The sequence below is a fragment of the Salvelinus alpinus genome, chromosome 18, assembly GCF_045679555.1.
Source record: "Salvelinus alpinus chromosome 18, SLU_Salpinus.1, whole genome shotgun sequence".
Classification (NCBI taxonomy): domain Eukaryota; kingdom Metazoa; phylum Chordata; class Actinopteri; order Salmoniformes; family Salmonidae; genus Salvelinus; species Salvelinus alpinus.
In genome coordinates, this window is record NC_092103.1 from 39,916,575 (window position 1) to 39,938,982 (window position 22,408).

At 46.1% G+C, this 22,408-nt stretch overlaps 1 protein-coding gene across 2 annotated transcripts in view; it reads right to left on the minus strand.

Annotated features, from left to right (window-relative positions):
• Positions 1-22,408, minus strand: part of megf10 (multiple EGF-like-domains 10) — a 152,727-nt gene that overhangs the window by 27,290 nt on the left and 103,029 nt on the right. For both annotated transcript variants that reach the window (XM_071351872.1, XM_071351873.1), the window contains exons 6-8: positions 16,713-16,959; positions 15,036-15,156; positions 14,452-14,588 (exon numbers count right to left, since the gene is read on the minus strand). In XM_071351872.1, coding sequence (XP_071207973.1) covers positions 14,452-14,588; positions 15,036-15,156; positions 16,713-16,959 — 505 coding nt within the window. The remainder of the gene's footprint in view (positions 1-14,451; positions 14,589-15,035; positions 15,157-16,712; positions 16,960-22,408) is intronic.

Below are 22,408 nucleotides of genomic sequence, written 5' to 3' on the forward strand. Positions count from 1 at the left end.
GAGCAGTCAGGTACTTCCTGTGCCTGCTCCTCGCACACTCCCTGAAGTGCGTGTCCCCAGTCAGGTACGTCCTGTGCCTGCTCCCCGCACTCGCCCTGAAGTGCGTGTCACCAGTCTGGCGCCACCTGTCTCGGCTCCACGCACTAGGCCTCCAGTGCGCCTTTCCAGTCTGGTGCGTCCTGTGCCTGCTCCTTGCACTCGCCCTGAGGTGCGTGTCACCAGTCCGGTGCCACCTGTGCCGGCCTCACGCACCAGGCTTCCGGCTACAGTTCCCAGTCCAGAGCTTCCGGCGACGGTTCCCAGTCCAGAGCCTCCGGCGACAGTTCCCAGTCCAGAGCTTCCGGCGATGTTTCACAGTCCGGAACCTCCAACGACGGTCCACAGTCCAGCACCTCCAACGACGGTCCACAGTCCGGAACCTCCTGAGGAGGTCCACAGTCCGGAACCTCCTGAGACGGTCCACAGTCTGGAACCTCCTGAGACGGTCCACAGTCTGGAACCTCCTGAGACGGTCCACAGTCTGGAACCTCCTGAGACGGTCCACAGTCTGGAACCTCCTGAGACGGTTGACAGTCCGGAACCTCCTGAGACGGTCCACAGTCTGGAACCTCCTGAGACGGTCAATGGTCTGGAACCTCCTGAGACGGTCAACAGTCCGGAACCTCCAGCTCCATGGCCGGAGCCTTCCCCTGCGCCGATGCCCAGTCTGAGCATGGCATCCAGTCCAGCTCCAAGGCCAGAGTCTTCTTCTGCGTTGGTGCCCAGTCCAGGCACAGCGTCCAGTCCCGCTCCATGGCGGGAGCCTTCCCTGCGCCGATGCCCAGTTCTAACACGGCGTCCAGTCCAGCTCCATAGCAGGAGCTCTCCTCTGCGCCGATGCCCAGTCCAGACACGGCGTTCAGTCCCGCTCCATGGCAGGAGTCTTCCTCTGCACCGATGTCCAGGCCAGGGCCGGTGTCCAGTCCCGCTCCATGGCAGGAGCCTTCCTCGGCATCGAGATCCAGTCTAGGCACAGTGTTCAGCCTGGGTCCATGGCTGGATCCGCGGGATGAGCAGGTTCCTAGGCCCGCACCAGAGAGCCATTGTTTCTCTATAGTGAAGTGGGTCAGGGCGTGACTGGGGGTGATCAGTTTATTTATTTCTATGTGGTGTTCTAGGTTATTTTCTATGTTGGTGATTTGTATGGTTCCCAATTAGAGGCAGCTGGTAATCGTTGTCTCTAATTGGGGATCATATTTAAGTAGCTGTTTTTCCCTCCTGTGTTTATGGGATATTGTTTTGAGTTAGTGCACGTAGCATCTCTGTAGTCACGGTTCGTTGTTAGTTTATTGTTTATTTGTTTTTGTCTTTGCTTAGTTTCACTTTTTAATAAATAATGTGGAACTCAACATCCTCTGCGCCTTGGTCCGACATTTATTCCAACGAACATGACACCAGTTGAACGGTGTTTCCTCATGGTGCGGTGCGGCTGGCTTCCAGGTTAAGCTGGGGGGTGTTAAAGATCCTGGTTAGGCGGGTCGTGACTCCACCTTCGCCTCTCGCGAGCCAGTTGAGGAGTTGCAGCGATGAGACAAGATCGAAATTGGGGAGAAAAAGGCGGTAAATACAAAAAATATATATATAGAAAAAACACTACACAGTAAGACACACTGTGCATATTGTTCTCATATTTCTAAATACGCTTCAACTTTCCAGGAAAAACAGAGTCATTACAGGATCAACAGTGTTCAGCGATTGGGCCTAATTGCTATGAAAAGCAGGCGATTTGTAAACACACTGTTTTTGACAGTTGAATTCATATGGAATGTGACACATTCCACTAACAGCACTACTTCTGTCTTATTACTTTCCAGATTATTCTAAAGGGACCACTGCATACTGTATATTTTTACAATTATTTTTATTATTTATTCTCTCTCTCTCTCTCTCTCTCTCTCTCTCTCTCTCTCTCTCTCTCTCTCTCTCTCTCTCTCTCTCTCTCTCTCTCTCTCTCTCTCTCTCTCTCTCTCTCTCTCTCTCTCTCTCTCTCTCTCTCTCTCTCCCACACACACACACACACACACACACACACACACACACACACACACACACACACACACACACACACACACACACACACACACACACACACACACACACACATGCACGCACACAGCCCCAAAACCCAAGTAACACTATAATATACTGAAAATTCCAGAGGACACCAGATTGCCTAACAAAATCCCCAAATTTCCTTCCATTCCCAAGTCATATCCATAATATCATTCCCACATTCCATCACCATTGGCTAAGTGAGCAGACTGAGCACTGGTCTCCTTCATTTCCAGTTGTTGATATCCCTCTATCTCCCTAGGGGACTGGGTACTACACTATACCCTCTCAACCCTATCTATCTCACTCAGGGAAGCTAAGGGGCAATCTTAGCAAAGTTAGCATTCTCTAGTGCTAGCAGCCTTAATGGTCTTAGCAGTGTTAGTGTCCCCCCCACCACTCATAATGCATGGAGCTGTCACGCTAAACGGGATTCAAAGCATGCCGATAGGACACGCTCATTCATTTGCCCGACAGATGGCGTGTGTCAAAGATATGAAGTCACAAAGCAACAGCAACTACTGTACAACACTAGGGGCAGCTGAGAGGATTGTGTGGAAGACACATGGGAACTAACTTAACTTTACATGAAGTGTCCTGTTGATGGTATGCTACAGGGTAAACCCAAGAAAGCACCCTGGTATTAGTAGAATATACGGTATAAGTGCATAATATCTTTAACTCTGCGTTGTTGGAAAAGGACCCATCAGTAAGCATTTCACTGTTAGTCTACACCTGTTGTTTACCTGTGACCAACAACCATGTTCTAGTGAGACTTGGGAACTAAGTTAACTAACTGTTCACTTTACATGAAGTGTCCTGTTTGTGCTATGCTACAGGATAAACCAAACAATGCACCCTGGTATTAGTGTGTCGTAATCAAGTGTATACTGTACTGTTGGGAATAAGGGGCTATATGGGGTCAATTACTGTGAGACGTGGTAAACGTTACCCTCCCACACCAGAGGGGGCTGGTGGGCCGAGATATAGAAGGACACGCTCAAAGTAACGGCTGGGATGGAATAGATGCTAAGGTATCAATCATGTTTCCATGGTTTCCATGGTCTACATGTTTTCCATGGTCTACATGTTTCCATGGTCTACATGGTTTCCATGGTTTCCATGGTCTACACATGGTTTCCATGATCTACATGGTTTCCATTGTCTACACATAGTTCACATGGTTTCCATGGTCTACATGGTTTAAATGGTCTACATGTTTCCATGGTCTACATGGTTTCCATGGTCTACATGGTTTCCATTATCTACATGGTTTCCATGGTCTACACATGGTTTCCATGGTCTACATGGTTTCCATGGTCTACGTGGTTTCCATGGTTTCCATGGTCTACACATTGTTTCCATGGTCTACATAGTTTCCATGGTTTCCATGGTTTCCATGTTTCCATGGTCTACATGGTTTCCATTGTCTACGTGGTTTCCATGGTCTACACATTGTTTCCATGGTCTACATGGTTTCCATTGTCTACATGGTTTCCATGGTCTACATAGTTTCCATGTTTCCATGGTCTACGTGGTTTCCATGGTCTACATGGTTTCCATTGTCTACATGGTTTCCATTGTCTACATGGTTTCCATGGTCTACATGTTTTCATGGTTTCCATGTTTCCATGGTCTACACATGGTTTCCATGGTCTACATGGTTTCCATTGTCTACATGGTTTCCATTGTCTACACATGGTTTCCATGGTCTAAACATGGTTTCCATGGTCTACACATGGTTTCCATGGTCTACACATGGTTTCCATGGTCTACACATTGTTTCCATGGTCTACATGGTTCACATGATTTCCATTGTCTACATGGTTTCCATGGTCTATATGGTTTCCATTGTCTACACATGGTTTCCATGGTCTAAACATGGTTTCCATGTTTCCATGGTCTAAACATGGTTTCCATGTTTCCATGGTCTGCATGGTTTCCATGGTCTACATGTTTCCATGCATTTGATAACATTCCATTTATTCCAACACAGCCATTACGATGAGCATGTCCTCTGATTTCTCCGCCCAACAGCCACCACTGTCCTACACAGCTGAATGGATGTAGCTCGACTGCTGTGCTGAAATCTGATAAAAGTATAGGAGCTTACAGTCGTGGCCAAAAGTTTTGAGAATGACACAAATATTAATTCTGCTGCCTCAGTGTCTTTAGATATTTTTGTCAGATGTTACTATGGAATACTGAAGTATAATTACAAGCATTTCATAAGTGGCAAAGGCTTTTATTGACAATTACATGAAGTTGATGCAAAGGGTTAATATTTGCAGTGTTGACCCTTCTTTTCAAAACCTCTGCAATCCACCCTGGCATGCTGTCAATTAACTTCTGGGCCACATCCTGACTGATGGCAGCCCATTCTTGCATAATCAATGCTTGGAGTTTGTTAGAATTTGTGGGTTTTTGTTTGTCCACCCGCTTCTTGAGGATTGACCACAAGTTCTCAATGGGATTAAGGTCTGGGGAGTTTCCTGGCCATGGACCCAAAATATCGATGTTTTGTTCCCCGAGCCACTTAGTTATCACTTTTGCCTTATGGCAAGGTGCTTCATCATGCTGGAAAAGGCATTGTTCGTCACCAAACTGTTCCTGGATGGTTGGGAGAAGTTGCTCTTGGAGGATGTGTTGGTACCATTCTTTATTCATGGCTGTGTTCTTAGGCAAAATTGTGAGTGAGCCCACTCCCTTGGCTGAGAAGCAACCCCACACATGAATGGTCTCAGGATGCTTTACTGTTGGCATGACACAGGACTGATGGTAGCGCTCACCTTGTCTTCTCCGGACAAGCTTTTTTCCGGATGCCTCAAACAATCAGAAAGGGGATTCATCAGAGAAAATGACTTTACCCCAGTCCTCAGCAGTCCAATCCCTGTACCTTTTGCAGAATACCAGTCTGTTCCTGATGTTTTTCCTGGAGAGAAGTGCCTTCTTTGCTGCCCTTCTTGACACCAGGCCATCCTCCAAAAGTCTTCACCTCACTGTGCGTGCAGATGCACTCACACCCGCCTGCTGCCATTCCTGAGCAAGCTGCGTACTGGTGGTGCCCCGATCCTGCAGCTGAATCAACTTTAGGAGACGGTCCTGGCGCTTGCTGGACTTTCTTGGGCGCCCTGAAACCTTCTTCACAACAATTGAACTGCTCTCCTTGAGCGTCTGCGTGGCCTAGTCTGGGTTTCCAGCCCTCCATCAATTAACTAGCATGGTCTAGTCTGGGTTTCTAGCCCTCCATCAATTAACTAGCATGGCCTAGTCTGGGTTTCCTGCCCTCCATCAATTAACTAGCATGGCCTAGTCTGGGTTTCCTGCCCTCCATCAATTAAATAGCATGGCCTAGTCTGGGTTTCCAGCCCTCCATCAATTAACTAGCATGGCCTAGTCGGGGTTTCTATCCCTCCATCAATTAACTAGCGTGGCCTAGTCTGGGTTTCTAGCCCTCCATCAATTAACTAGCGTGGACTAGTCTGGGTTTCTAGCCCTCCATCAATTAACTAGCGTGGCCTAGTCTGGGTTTCCATCCCTCCATCATTGAACTAGCGTGGTCTAGTCTGGGTTTCCCGCCTTCCATCATTGAACTAGCATGGTCTAGTCTGGGTTTCTAGTCCTCCATCAATTAACTAGCATGGCCTAGTCTGGGTTTCCAGCCCTCCATCAATTAACTAGCATGGTCTAGTCTGGGTTTCCAGCCCTCCATCAATTAACTAGCATGGTCTAGTCTGGGTTTCCAGCCCTCCATCAATTAACTAGCATGGCCTAGTCTGGGTTTCCTGCCCTCCATCAATTAACTAGCATGGCCTAGTCTGGGTTTCCAGCCCTCCATCAATTAATTAGCATGGACTAGTCTGGGTTTCTAGCCCTCCATCAATTAACTAGCATGGCCTAGTCTGGGTTTCCAGCCCTCCATCAATTAACTAGCATGGTCTAGTCTGGGTTTCTAGCCCTCCATCAATTAACTAGCGTGGACTAGTCTGGGTTTCTTGCCCTCCATCAATTAACTAGCGTGGCCTAGTCTGGGTTTCCATCCCTCCATCATTGAACTAGCGTGGTCTAGTCTGGGTTTCCAGCCTTCCATCATTGAATTAGTGTGGTCTAGTCTGGGTTTCTAGTCCTCCATCAATTAACTAGCGTGGCCTAGTCTGGGTTTCCATCCCTCCATCATTGAACTAGCGTGGTCTAGTCTGGGTTTCCAGCCTTCCATAATTGAACTAGCATGGTCTAGTCTGGGTTTCTAGTCCTCCATCAATTAACTAGCGTGGCCTAGTCTGGGTTTCCATCCCTCCATCATTGAACTAGCGTGGTCTAGTCTGGGTTTCCAGCCTTCCATCATTGAAATAGCATGGTCTAGTCTGGGTTTCTAGTCCTCCATCAATTAACTAGCGTGGCCTAGTCTGGGTTTCCATCCCTCCATCATTGAACTAGCGTGGTCTAGTCTGGGTTTCCAGCCTTCCATCATTGAACTAGCGTGGTCTAGTCTGGGTTTCTAGTCCTCCATCAATTAACTAGCGTGGTCTAGTCTGGGTTTCCAGCCTTCCATCATTGAACTAGCATGGTCTAGTCTGGGTTTCTAGTCCTCCATCAATTAACTAGCGTGGTCTAGTCTGGGTTTCTAGTCCTCCATCAATTAACTAGCGTGGTCTAGTCTGGGTTTCCATCCCTCCATCATTGAACTAGCGTGGTCTAGTCTGTGTTTCCAGCCCTCCATCATTGAACTAGCATGGTCTAGTCTGGGTTTCCAGCCCTCCATCAATAAACTAGCGTGGTCTAGTCTGGGTTTCTAGCCCTCCATCATTGAACTAGCGTGGCCTAGTCTGGGTTTCCATCCCTCCATCAATTAACTAGCGTGGTCTAGTCTGGGTTTCCAGCCCTCCATCAATTAACTATCATGGTCTAGTCTGGGTTTCCATCCCTCCATCAATTAACTAGCGTGGCCTAGTCTGGGTTTCCATCCCTCCATCATTGAACTAGCGTGGTCTAGTCTGGGTTTCCATCCCTCCATCAATTAACTAGCGTGGTCTAGTCTGGGTTTCCAGCCCTCCATCAATTAACTAGCGTGGTCTAGTCTGGGTTTCCATCCCTCCATCATTGAACTAGCGTGGTCTAGTCTGGGCTTCCAGCCCTCCATCATTGAACTAACATGGTCTAGTCTGGGTTTCCATCCCTCCATCATTGAACTAGCGTGGTCTAGTCTGGGTTTCTAGTCCTCCATCAATTAACTAGCATGGTCTAGTCTGGGTTTCCAGCCCTCCATCATTGAACTAACGTGGTCTAGTCTGGGTTTCCATCCCTCCATCATTGAACTAGCGTGGCCTAGTCTGGGTTTCCAGCACTCCATCAATTAACTAGCGTGGTCTAGTCTGGGTTTCCAGCCCTCCATCAATTAACTAGCATGGTCTAGTCTGGGTTTCCAGCCCTCCATCAATTAACTAGCCTGGTCTAGTCTGGGTTTCCAGCCCTCCATCAATTAACTAGCATGGCCTAGTCTGGGTTTCCATCCCTCCATCAATTAACTAGCATGGTCTAGTCTGGGTTTCCAGCCCTCCATCATTGAACTAGCATGGTCTAGTCTGCGTTTCCATCCCTCCATCAATTAACTAGCGTGGCTTAGTCTGGGTTTCTAGCCCTCCATCAATTAACTAGCGTGGTCTAGTCTGGGTTTCCATCCCTCCATCATTGAACTAGCGTGGCCTAGTCTGGGTTTCCAGCCCTCCATCAATTAACTAGCATGGCCTAGTCTGGGTTTCCTGCCCTCCATCATTGAACTAGCCTGACCTAGTCTGTGTTTCCTGCCCTCCATCATTGAACTAGCCTGACCTAGACTGGGTTTCCAGCAGGGTGTGGCTAGGCAGGCAGAACCACAGGCAGTGGCATGGTATACAGTACCGAGGTTTTACCATGACGTCTGGTTTCCCTCAAACCCTTATTAACTCATAAAAGTGCACTTGCAGTGCTATTCCTGTAGGTTCACTGGGCTGGCTAAGTATATGGTGCGTCCCTCTCTGATAATGTTAATTATATGGACAAAGTCCTACTCTGTTGCAGGAACCAAAAAACTCTGATCGGAGCATGATTCATTGCTCTAAACTTTGAACTACACTCTTAGAAAAAAAGGTGCTATCTAGAATGTAAAATGATTATTTGTATGTCTCTATAGGAGAACCCTTTGAAGAACCCGTTTGGGTTCCATGTAGCACCCTTTCCACAGAAGATTCTATGTGGAACCAAAAAGGGTTCTACCTGGAACCAAAAAGGGTTCTCCTATGGGGACAGCCGAAGAACTGTTTTGGAACCCTTTTTTTCTAAGAGTGTAGCTTGATTGAGCTTGCCTGGTACAATGGGAGCAATGGAATAGTCCCGAAAGTACAATCCACAGCCACCCATCTGGAACTCCAGACTCGATCAAACGCTCAAAGCATTTAAAAGAAAACAAGTACTATTTCAACCCAGGTCTTCTGAGGTCACAGTTGCTTGTTTGATTGTGTCCATACAAACATGCATAGTTGTTGTGAAAGTACTAGCTAAGCACACTTTCCTCATAGTGCTTCAAGGACAAGAGGATACAAGGAAGATTTACTGTCCTAGACGGTTTGGCTCAAGTCCAGCTCTGGCAGAGCAATGGGAGGGTCTCTCTAAGGAAGAAACTGAATAACAAAGAAAGTTTCCCACTTTAAATTACGCCCAGGATTCATCCCAAATGGCACCCTGTTCCCTATATAGTGAGCCCAATTGAAGCCCTGGTCAAAAGTAGTGCACTATAAAGGGAATAGGATGCCATTTGGGACACAAGACTTAGGAGGAGCCTACAGAAGCCTCAAGCGGCAGTAGTGCATGGGAGGGTCTCTCTTTCTATGAATTATATTTCTATGGTCTCTCCCCCACAGCTTCCTCAGGCATCCCAGGCCGCTGGCTGCAGCCAGCCTGACAAGAAGCAGACAGACCGCACGCATCATACTGTAGCCTATTGGTCTGGAAGAGATCCACACTCCTGTGATCACACACACACAGACACATATGTGCGCACACACACGTGCACACACACACAAATTCCCATTCACTTCCTTCCGCTCCCTTCATCCTCCCCGCAACCAGACTGTCCACACACACACGCAAACACACGTAAACACACACACACACACACACACACACACACACACACACACACACACACACACACACACACACACACACACACACACACACACACACACACACACACACACACACACACACACACACACACACACACACACACACACACACACACACAAGCAGACACACCTATGTCAGGGTTCCCCACCTTTCGGCCCACAGATGATTTTATTTGGCCCCCCAAGTTTTCTGTGCAAAAAATAAAAGTTTTGTTGTTGGACATAAAACACTGTAAAAAGGGGGGCAGTGAGAGGGAGATGGGGTTTAGATCTGGGATAAGAGGAGGACAGGGAGATGGAACTGGGATAAGAGGAGGACAGGGAGATGAAACTGGGATAAGAGGAGGACAGGGAGATGGAACTGGGATAAGAGGAGGACAGGGAGATGGAACTGGGATAAGAGGAGGACAGGGAGATGGAACTGGGATAAGAGGAGGACAGGGAGATGGAACTAGCATAAGAGGAGGACAGGGATATGGGGACAGGGAGATGGAACTGGGATAAGAGGAGGACAGGGAGATGGAACTGGGATAAGAGGAGGACAGGGAGATGGAACTGGGATAAGAGGAGGACAGGGAGATGGAACTGGGATAAGAGGAGGACAGGGAGATGGAACTGGGATAAGAGGAGGACAGGGAGATGGAACTGGGATAAGAGGAGGACAGGGAGATGGAACTGGGATAAGAGGAGGACAGGGAGATGGAACTGGGATAAGAGGAGGACAGGGAGATGGAACTGGGATAAGGCTAGAAAGTTTTTCCACATTTTTTTGTTGGTCATAAGGGTTGTTTTAATAGCTAAACCTTGCAATGCACACACCAAAAAATCATATACAGTGTATTCGGAAAGTATTCAGACCCCTTGACTTTTTCCATATTTTGTTACGTTACAGCCTTATTGGATTAAATTGATTAAATTAATTGTTTTCCTCACACAAAATACCCCATAATGACAAAGCAAAAACAGGTTTCTAGAAATATTTGCAAATGTATTAAAAATAAATGACAGAAATACCATATTTACATAAGTATTCAGACTCTTTGCTATGAGACTCAAAATTGAGCTCAAGTGTATCCTGTTTCCATTGGTCATCCTTAAGCTGTTTCTACAACGTGATTGGAGTCCACCTGTGGTAAATTCAATTGATTGGACATGATTTGGAAAGGCACACACCTGTCTATATAAGGTCCCACAGTTGTCAGTGCATGTCAGAGCAAAAACAAGCCATGAGATCGTAGTAATTGTCCTTAGAGCTCCGAGACAGGATTGTGTCGAGGCACAGAAGGGTACCAAAACAGTTCTGCAGCATTGAAGGTCCCCAAGAACACAGTGGCCTCTATCATTCCAAAATGCAAGAAGTTTGGAACCACCAAGACTCTTCCTAGAGCTGGCCGCCCAGCCAAACTGAGCAATCGGGGGAGAATGGCCTTTGGACAGGGAGGTGACCAAGAACCCGATGGTCACTCTGACAGAGCTCCAGAGTTCTTCTGTGAGATTGGAGAACCTTCCAGAAGGACAATCATCTCTGCAGCACTCCACCAATCAGGCCTTTATGGTAGAGTGGCCAGACGGGGGCCACTCTTCAGTAAAATGCACATAACAACCCGCTTGGAGTTTGCCAAAAGGCACCTAAAGGACTCTCCGACCATGAGAAACCCAATTCTCTGGTCTGATGAAACCAAGATTAAACTCTTTGGCCTGAATGCCAAGCGTCATGTCTGGAGAAAACCTGGCACCATCTGTATGATGAAGCATGGTGGTGTCAGCAGCAGGGACTGGGAGACTAGTCATGATCGAGGGAAAGATGAAGAGATCCTTGATGAAAACCTGCTCCAGAGCACTCAGGACCTCAAACTGGGGCGAAGGTTCACCTTCCAACAGGATAACGACCCTAAGCACACAGCCAAGACAACCCGGAGTGGCTTTGGGACAAGTCTCTGAATGTGGCCCAGCCAGAGTCTGGACTTGAACCTGAAAATGGCTGTGCAGCGACACTCCCCATCCAGCCTGACAGCGCTTGAGAGGATCTTTAGAGAAGAATGGGAGAAATTCCCCAAATACAGGTGTGCCAGGCTTGTAGCGTCATACCCAAGAAGACTCGTGGCTATAATCGCTGCCAAAGGTGCTTCAACAGAGTATTGAGAAAAGGGTCTGAAAACCTATTGAAATGTGACATTTCAGTTTTTTTTATACATTTGCAAACATTTCTAAAAATCTGTTTTTGGCTTCATCACTTTGGGGTATTGTGTGTAGATTGATGAGGAAAAAAACAATTGAATACATTTTAGAATAAGGCTGTAACGTAAGAAAATTTGGAAAAAGTCAAGGGGTCTGAATACTTTTCCAATGCACTGTATTTAGTAAAGAATTCCACTTAAAAAAGTGCTTACTACTTACAGTATTGGGTGGATATTTTTGTAAAATTTTTACTGTACTGGTCCCCCACGTGAATTGAACCCACAATGCTGGCATTTCAAGCTTCTTGCTCTACCAACAGAGCCACACATGATCCCCACTTGATATGGATTAGTGCATATATACAGTATATACACTACCGTTCAGAAGTTTGGGGTCACTTAGAAATGTCCTTGTTTTCCATGAAAACATATATGAAACGAGTTGCAAAATGAATAGGAAATACAGTTAAGACATTGACAAAGTTATAAATAATGATTTTTAATTGAAATAATAATTGTGTCATTCAAACTTTTGCTTTTGTCAAAGAATCCTCTATTTGCAGCAATTACAGCCTTGCATACCTTTGGCATTCTAGTTGTCAATTTGTTGAGGTAATCTGAAGAGATTTCACCTCCCACAAGTTGGATTGGCTTGATGGGCAATTCTTACGTACCATACGGTCAAGCTGCTCCCACAACAGCTCAATAGTGTTGAGATCCGGTGACTGTGCTGGCCAGTCCATTATAGACAGAATACCAGCCGACTGCTTCTTCCTTAAATAGTTATTGCATACAGTAGTTTGAAGCTGTGCTTTGGGTCATTGTCCTGTTGTAGCAGGAAATTGGCACCTATTAAGCGCCGTCCACAGGGTATGGCATGGAGTTGCAAAATGGAGTGATCGCCTTCCTTCTTCAAGATCCCTTTTACCCTGTACAAATCTCCCACTTTACCACCACCAAAGCACCCCCAGACCATTACATTGCCTCCACCATGTTTGACAGATGGCGTCAAGCACTCCTCCAGCATCTTTTCATTTTTTCTGCGTCTCACAAATGTTCTTCTTTGTGATCCGAACACCTCAAACTTAGATTTGTCTTTCCATCCACTGTACAGTGTCTGTGTTCTTTTGCCCATCTTAATCTTTTCTTTTATTGGCCAGTCTGAGATATGGCTTTTTCTTTGCACCTCTGCCTAGAAGGTCAGCATCCCGGAGTCGCCTTTTCACTGTTGACTTTGAGACTGGTGTTTTGCGGTTACTATTTAATGAAGCTGCCAGTTGAGGATTTGTGAGGCGTCTGTTTCTCAAACTAGACACTCTAATGTACTTGTCCTCTTGCTCAGTTGTGCACCGGGACCTCCCACTCCTCTTTCTCTTCTGGTTAGAGCCATTTTGCACTGTTCTGTGAAGGGAGTAGTACACAGCGTTGTACGAGATCTTCAGTTTCTTGGCAATTTCACCCATGGAATAGCCTTAATTTCTCAGAACATGAATAGACTGATGAGTTTCAGGAGAAAGTTCTTTGTTTCTGGCCATTTTGAGCCTGTAATCGAACCTACAAATGCTGATGCTCCAGATACTCAACTAGTCTAAAGAAGGCCAGTTTTATTGGTTCTTTAATCAGAACAACAGTTTTCAGCTGTAAAAAAAAATTACAAAAGGGTTTTCCAATGACCAATTAGCCTTTTAAAATGATAAACTTGGATTAGCTAACACAACGTGCCATTGGAACACAGGAGTGATGGTTGCTGATAATGGGCCTCTGTACGCCTGTGTAGATATTCATTAACAAAATCAGCCGTTTCCAGCTACAATAGTAATTTACAACATTAACAATGTCTACAGTGTATTTCTGATCAAATTGATGTTATTTTAATGGACAACAAAATGTGCTTTTCTTCCGAAAACAAGGACATATCTAAATGACCGAAAACTTTTGAACGGTAGTGTATATTATTATTTTTAAATCTCATGTATCAGGTTAATATTTGAAATTGGAAGTCCTGATAATAAATGTATCATATCTGATGATCCAATATCAAATGATATGACATCACAGGTATGTTTGAGTTAAGTGCAATCTAGACTACTTTATTCCTTCATGTCATACTGTTTGTACTCAATTTGACCTTAATTGCTAAAGACGGACAATATTACTGTTAGGTTGCTGGGATAACGTGTGCACTACATTTGTCCAGTGGGTATTTATATTTTTCCAAGCCCTATTAAGTACAGTTGGCATCACTAGTTAATTGCTTGGCCTTGCCTGCTGCTCTCTCTCTCTCTCTCTCTCTCTCTCTCTCTCTCTCTCTCTCTCTCTCTCTCTCTCTCTCTCTCTCTCTCTCTCTCTCTCTCTCTCTCTCTCTCTCTCTCCCTCTCTCCCTCTCTCCCTCTTCCTCCCTCCCTCCCTCCCTGACCTTGTTATTGGTCTGGAGGGATCAATGGGACCGCTACAGTAGCAACAGATGGTCTGCTATAGTTCCACTAACACATATAGACTTAATATAGGTCAAAGATGACACTTACCATTGAATTCCAATTCAGCCATCGCTGACTAATGTATACAACCAAGGGATTACTTCTGCAGTGTTTGTTTATGACATTATAGTTGTATGTGATAGCCTGTTGCCTGAATTTCAAATATATTCTGCTTTGCAAAAATTGGGAAATAGACATGAACAGATATCCATGGACTAGGCTAGGGTTAGGAGTTTTTCTTGACCACATGACTCGACTAGAATGACACTGACCTGGCAAAAGAGTGGATCCTAGACAAACTGCTTTACTGATTTTGACTGAATTGGAGCCATTTAGTGTAATGTCATGTCATGTTTATTCTATTTCTTCCCTTTTGGGGCAGGTGAAGGGGAGGGTGATTTCTCAATCCAGGGTTTGTGTTTGTTATTTTACCTCAACTTTCTTACAATGTGAAATAAAATATTATAAATCAAGAAAATAAAGCCTGTCATGTCATAGTTTGGCATGGCTCAGTTTGGTTTGGCCTGGTCCAGCCTGTCTTACCGTTCTCCGTTGTAGCCTGGACTGCACAGACACTGTCCACTGGAGGATACACACATGCCCCCGTTGTGACACTGACACTCCTGGGAACAGTTCCTCCCGAAGCGCCCCTCCGGACACGGCTGGCCACACACTGTACCCTAAACACACACAGAACACAATGTGTCAGCACAATATCAACATCCCAGAGTAAATACAATATGTAGGCCATCATATCAATATCCCATAACACATATCAATACATATGATGCAAAAAGAGGATATGTACAATGTGGAGGCTGCTGAGGGGAGGACGGCTCATAATAATGGCTGGAACGGCTCGAATGGAATGGAATAAAACACATAGAAACCATGTGTTTGATGTATTTGATACCATTCCACTGATTCCGCTCCAGCCATTATTATGAGCCGTCCTCCCCAATTAAGTTGCCACCAACCTCCTGTGATGTACATGGTGTCGTAGCTATCGACTCCTTACAGTACCATTATATTATGACGTTATATTACTGTAAATGTCAATATGATAACATACAGTAATGCACGTGACTATCAAACATAATTTATGTGTGTGTGTGTGTGTGTATTACCATCCATCCAGCGGGGCAGGAGCACTCTCCAGTGACATGGTGGCACACTCCTCCATTCTGACAAGGGCATCTCTCCTCACACTGCTGTCCATGCTTCCCTGGTGGGCACAGGTCCTCACAACTATAGGACAAGAGGAGAAACATGAAATCAATCCTTACAGACTTAAAGAAATGACCGAGTCAGAAACAAAAAGGGACAAAAGTTTTAGAACACCTACTCATTCAAGGGTTTTTCTTTATTTTTACTATTTTCTACATTGTAGAATGCCAAGAGGGTGCAAAGCTGTCACCAAGGTGAAGGGTGGCTATTTGAACAATCTCAAATATATGTTTAACACTTTTTGGTTACTACATGATTCCATATGTGTTATTTCATAGTTTTGATGTTTTCACTGTGAAAACCCTCTTGGCATTCTCTCAACCATCTTCATGAGGTAGTCACCTGGAATGCATTTCAATTAACAGGTGTGCATTCTTAAAAGTTAATTTGTGGAGATTCTTTCCTTCTTAATGCGTTTGAGCCAATCAGTTCTGTTGCGACAAGGTGGGAGTGGTGGTATACAGAAGATAGCCCTATTTGGTAAAAGACCAAATCCATATGACGTCAAGAACAGCTCAAATAAGCAAAGAGAAATGACAGTCCACTCTGAAAGTTTCTTCAAGTGCAGTCGCAAAAACCATCAAGCGCTATGATGAAACTGGCTCTCATGAGGACCGCCACAGGAATGGAAGACCTCTGCTGCAGAGGATAAGTTCATTAGAGTTACCAGAAATTGCAGCCCAAATAAATGCTTCACAGAGTTCAAGTAACAGACACATCTGAACATCAACTGATCAGAGGAGACTATGTGAATCAGGCCTTCATGGGCTAATTGCTGCAAAGAAACCACTACTAAAGGACACCAATAAGAAGAAGAGACTTGCTTGGGCCAAGAAACACGAGCAATGGACATTAGACCGGTGGAAATTTGTCCTTTGGTCTGGAATCCAAATTGGAGATTTTTGGTTCCAACCACCGTGTCTTTATGAGACGCTGTGTGGGTGAACGGATGATCTCCGCATTCGTTTGTCCCACCGTAAAGCATGGAGGAGGAGGTGTTATGGTGTGGGGGTGCTTTGCTGGTGACATCGTCTGTGATTTATTTAGCATTCAAGGCACACTTAACCAGCATGGCTACCACAGCATTCTGCAGCGATACGCCATCCCATCTGGTTTGGGATTAGTGAGGCTATCATTTGTTTTTCAACAGGACAATGACCCAACACACCTCCAGGCTGTGTAAGGGCTATTTGACCAAGGAGAGTGATGGAGTGCTGCATCAGATGACGTGGCCTCCACAATCCCCCGAGCTCAACCAAATTGAGATGGTTTGGGATGAGTCGGATCGCAGAGTGAAGGAAAAGCAGCCAACAAGTGCTCAGTATATGTGGGAACTCCTTCAAGACTGTGGCTATTTGAAGAATCTCAAATATAAAATATTATATACACTTTTTTTGGTTACTACATGATTCCATATGTGTTATTTCATAGTTTTGATATCTTTACTATTATTCTACAATGTAGAAAATAGTACTAATAAAGAAAACCCCTTTTGACTGGTAGTGTACATACAGTGTGCGTTTGTATTTTTTTATATTTCTGAGTGCATGCATGTGTGCGTGTCTCTGATGACTCACAAAGCACCGGTGTATCCGGGTGAACACTTGCACTCCCCGGTCACGTGGTGGCACGCTGCTCCATTTTGGCACAGGCACTTCTGTTGGCACCCGTTGCCATAGGTGCCCGCTTCGCAGACCTCTTCGCAGCGCCAGCCCCTGTACCCGGGCTGGCAGATACAGGCGCCAGTGATGGGGTTACACAGTGCACTGTTCTGACACTGGCAGCGGTTACTGCAGTGGGGACCCCAGTGGTTGCTGTCACACGCTGAGAAAGAAATAAGAGAGAGAATGTAAGATTTAAACTAGGAGATATAAAAAGGGCTGATTTTAGCGTTGTATTCAGTAAGTGAGTATGCTAGTTTGTAAGTATGTATTTTAGAAGAATGCTCAGAACATACTGTAAATATAGGACTTTAAAATCTCCAAAAGCTCCTAATTTCCAGGTCATTGAGGGATTCAAATACATCGAAAATGAGTTGACTGCTAAGAGACCACAAAACAAAGCCAGAAACCACCAGCCATCCACAACCTGCTCCTCAAGCTGATTTAATCAGAGCTTGTTTGATTTATTACCTCACATTGAGGTCAATCATCTCTCCTTGCCAGTTGTGCATTACTACGAATTATTTCAGGCGCACACCTGTTTTCAGTTTTGGACAGGCAGCTGTGCTGGAGGAGCACTTCACCAACAATCCCCTCAGCTTAAGCTATTGTAAACATCTGGGCCAAATGAAACCCTGCGCTTCATCAAGGTCTCTACGTTAAGTCACTTGACAAAAACAAACATACTGTCCCCAAATGAGTGTTGAGGTTGATAACTTTAGGTCGTGTTTCACTATTAACCCAGCAAGTTAACCATCTGTGGGGAAGGGGGATCCTACCAGCCTACCACACTCAAGACCGCTCCTATTAAAAGCTGAGTAGCTGAGTGGAGTCACACATCTTTAGCGTGGACCCGGCCCTCCTTTCATCTCATTAGGGTCTCAGTGTCCTGCTCATTAGCGAGCACCATAGCAACAGAAAACAAAAATAAGCATTTCTCATTGGACAAGTCCAGGTAATGCCTCCCTGTTTCAGTCTGTTTTCTTCTGTTTGGTGCCAAATGAACATGACCCAGCTTTCTCGTGCCTCTCAACTGTAGGTTCTCTGCTGAACTGGAGGAAACTAACGTTCTCTCCATAACCACATGTTTATTCTAGTTGTCTTTCATCTTCTGTGAAACACGTTTCTATGTTTCTGCGATTACGGCGGTACTGCCTTCATGGTTGGGTTAGGGAACTGCTCTCATGGTTGGGTTAGGGAACTGCTCTCATGGTTGGGTTAGGGAACTGCTCTCATGGTTGGGTTAGGGTACTGCCCTCATGGTTGGGTTAGGGTACTGCCCTCATGGTTGGGTTAGGGTTATGGTACTGCTCTCATGGTTGGGTTAGGGTACTGCTCTCATGGTTGGGTTAGGGTACTGCCCTCATGATTGGGTTAGGGTACTGCCATCATGGTTGGGTTAGGGTTAGGGTACTGCTCTCATGGTTGGGTTAGGCTACTGCCTTCATGGTTGGGTTAGGGTACTGCCCTCATGGTTGGGTTAGGGTTATGGTACTGCTCTCATGGTTGGGTTAATGTTAGGGTACTGCCCTCATGGTTGGGTTAGGGTTATGGTACTGCTCTCATGGTTGGGTTAGGGTTATGGTACTGCTCTCATGGTTGGGTTAGGGTACTGCCCTCATGATTGGGTTAGGGTTAGGGTACTGCTCTAATGGTTGGGTTAGGGTTAGGGTACTGCCCTCATGGTTGGGTTAGGGTTATGGTACTGCCCTCATGGTTGGGTTAGGGTTAGGGAACTGCCCTCATGGTTGGGTTAGGGTTACGGTACTGCTCTTATGGTTGGGTTAGGGTACTGCCCTCATGGTTGGGTTAGGGTTAGGGTACTGCCCTCATGGTTGGGTTAGGGTTATGGTACTGCTCTAATGGTTGGGTTAGGGTTATGGTAATGCTCTCATGGTTGGGTTAGGGTTATGGTACTGCCCTCATGGTTGGGTTAGGGTTATGGTACTGCTCTAATGGTTGGGTTAGGGTTATGGTACTGCCCTCATGGTTGGGTTAGGGTTATGGTACTGCTCTAATGGTTGGGTTAGGGTTATGGTACTGCCCTCATGGTTGGGTTAGGGTAAGGGAACTGCCCTCATGGTTGGGTTAGGGTTATGGTACTGCCCTCATGGTTGGGTTAGGGTTATGGTACTGCTCTAATGGTTGGGTTAGGGTTAGGGTACTGCCCTCATGGTTGGGTTAGGGTTATGGTACTGCTCTAATGGTTGGGTTAGGGTTATGGTACTGCCCTCATGGTTGGGTTAGGGTAAGGGAACTGCCCTCATGGTTGGGTTAGGGTTATGGTACTGCTCTAATGGTTGGGTTAGGGTTATGGTAATGCTCTCATGGTTGGGTTAGGGTTAGGGTACTGCCCTCATAGTTGGGTTAGGGTTATGGTACTGCTCTAATGGTTGGGTTAGGGTTATGGTAATGCTCTCATGGTTGGGTTAGGGTTATGGTACTGCCCTCATGGTTGGGTTAGGGTTATGGTACTGCTCTAATGGTTGGGTTAGGGTTATGGTACTGCCCTCATGGTTGGGTTAGGGTTATGGTACTGCTCTAATGGTTGGGTTAGGGTTATGGTACTGCCCTCATGGTTGGGTTAGGGTAAGGGAACTGCCCTCATGGTTGGGTTAGGGTTATGGTACTGCCCTCATGGTTGGGTTAGGGTTATGGTACTGCTCTAATGGTTGGGTTAGGGTTAGGGTACTGCCCTCATGGTTGGGTTAGGGTTATGGTACTGCTCTAATGGTTGGGTTAGGGTTATGGTACTGCCCTCATGGTTGGGTTAGGGTAAGGGAACTGCCCTCATGGTTGGGTTAGGGTTATGGTACTGCTCTAATGGTTGGGTTAGGGTTATGGTAATGCTCTCATGGTTGGGTTAGGGTTAGGGTACTGCCCTCATGGTTGGGTTAGGGTTATGGTACTGCCCTCATGGTTGGGTTAGGGTTAGGGAACTGCCCTCATGGTTGGGTTAGGGTTACGGTACTGCTCTCATGGTTGGGTTAGGGTACTGCCCTCATGGTTGGGTTAGGGTTAGGGTACTGCCCTCATGGTTGGGTTAGGGTTAGGGTACTGCCCTCATGGTTGGGTTAGGGTACTGCTCTCATGGTTGGGTTAGGGTAAGGGAACTGCTCTCATGGTTGGGTTAGGGTTATGGTACTGCTCTCATGGTTGGGTTAGGGTACTGCCCTCATGGTTGGGTTAGGGTTATGGTACTGCCCTCATGGTTGGGTTAGGGTTATGGTACTGCTCTCATGGTTGGGTTAGGGTAAGGGTACTGCCCTCATGGTTGGGTTAGGGTTAAGGTACTGCTCTAATGGTTGGGTTGGGTTAGGGTTAGGGTACTGCCCTCATGGTTGAGTTAGGGTTAGGGTACTGCTCTCATGGTTGGGTTAATGTTAGGGAACTGACCTCATGGTTGGGTTAAGGTTAGGGTACTGCCTTCATGGTTGGGTTAGGGTACTGCCCTCATGGTTGGGTTAGGGTTAGGGTACTGCTCTCATGGTTGGGTTAATGTTAGGGTACTGCCCTCATGGTTGGGTTAGGGTTATGGTACTGCTCTCATGGTTGGGTTAGGGTACTGCCCTCATGGTTGGGTTAGGGTAAGGGAACTGCTCTCATGGTTGGGTTAGGGTTATGGTACTGCTCTCATGGTTGGGTTAGGGTACTGCCCTCATGGTTGGATTAGGGTTATGGTACTGCCCTCATGGTTGGGTTAGGGTTATGGTACTGCTCTCATGGTTGGGTTAGGGTAAGGGTACTGCCCTCATGGTTGGGTTAGGGTTAAGGTACTGCTCTAATGGTTGGGTTGGGTTAGGGTTAGGGTACTGCCCTCATGGTTGGGTTAGGGTTAGGGTACTGCTCTCATGGTTGGGTTAATGTTAGGGAACTGACCTCATGGTTGGGTTAAGGTTAGGGTACTGCCTTCATGGTTGGGTTAGGGTACTGCCCTCATGGTTGGGTTAGGGTTAGGGTACTGCTCTCATGGTTGGGTTAATGTTAGGGTACTGCCCTCATGGTTGGGTTAGGGTTATGGTACTGCTCTCATGGTTGGGTTAGGGTACTGCCCTCATGGTTGGGTTAGGGTAAGGGAACTGCTCTCATGGTTGGGTTAGGGTTATGGTACTGCTCTCATGGTTGGGTTAGGGTACTGCCCTCATGGTTGGATTAGGGTTATGGTACTGCCCTCATGGTTGGGTTAGGGTTATGGTACTGCTCTAATGGTTGGGTTAGGGTTATGGTACTGCTCTCATGGTTGGGTTAGGGTTATGGTACTGCTCTCATAGTTGGGTTAGGGTAAGGGTACTGCCCTCATGGTTGGGTTAGGGTTATGGTACTGCTCTAATGGTTGGGTTGGGTTAGGGTTAGGGTACTGCCCTCATGGTTGGGTTAGGGTTAGGGTACTGCTCTCATGGTTGGGTTAATGTTAGGGAACTGCCCTCATGGTTGGGTTAAGGTTAGGGTACTGCCTTCGTGGTTGGGTTAGGGTTAGGGTACTGCTCTCATGGTTGGGTTAATGTTAGGGTACTGCCCTCATGGTTGGGTTAGGGTTATGGTACTGCTCTCATGGTTGGGTTAATGTTAGGGAACTGCCCTCATGGTTGGGTTAAGGTTAGGGTACTGCCTTCGTGGTTGGGTTAGGGTTAGGGTACTGCTCTCATGGTTGGGTTAATGTTAGGGTACTGCCCTCATGGTTGGGTTAGGGTTATGGTACTGCTCTCATGGTTGGGTTAATGTTAGGGTACTGCCCTCATAGTTGGGTTAGGGTACTGCCCTCATGGTTGGGTTAAGGTTAGGGTACTGCCCTCATGGTTGCCCTAAGGGGTCTGGTAATGACTAGGGGGAAATATGAGAGAGCACAGGTTTACTTTCACTGGCAAACCCTTCATTAGAAATGCTCTGTATATACTCAGAGCTTAGTCTCAGAGAAAGAGGCCTCTCTTTAGCAGTGTGGAGACTGACAGAGTTTAGAGTTGAGAGAGGGACAATCTTAAAGATAGGCAGCAGTACTAGTAAGCACAAACAAAGATAGACAGCAAGCAGACAGTAGTTACTGCAGTCATTGAAATCTTTGGCACATATGTGTAATCCAGTTACGTAATGAAAACGAAACACCTGCGAATATCACAGTGCAAAAACTAAGTAAAAACTCTATGTAGAGCAGTGCGTTCAGATCCAGGTGCTGGTGCTAGCAAATAAACTCCTATCTATCCAACAAGTTAACCAACTAGGTATCCAACTATTTATCCAACTAGATATCCAACTAGGTTTCTAACCAGGTATCCAACAATCTATCCAACTAGGTATCCAGCCAGGAATCCAACTAGGTATCCAACTATCTATCCAACTAGGTATCCAACTAGGTATCAAACTATTTATCCAACTAGATATCCAACTAGGTATCTAACCAGGTATCCAACGATCTACACAACTAGGTATCCAGCCAGCAATCTATCCAACTAGGTATCCAGCCAGGAATCCAACTAGGTATCCAACAATCTATCCAACTAGGTATCCAACTAGGTATCAAACTACCTATCCAACTAGGTATCCAACTAGGTATCCAACTATCAATCCTACTAGGTATCCAACTAGTATCCAACTAGGTATCCAACTAGGTATCCAAC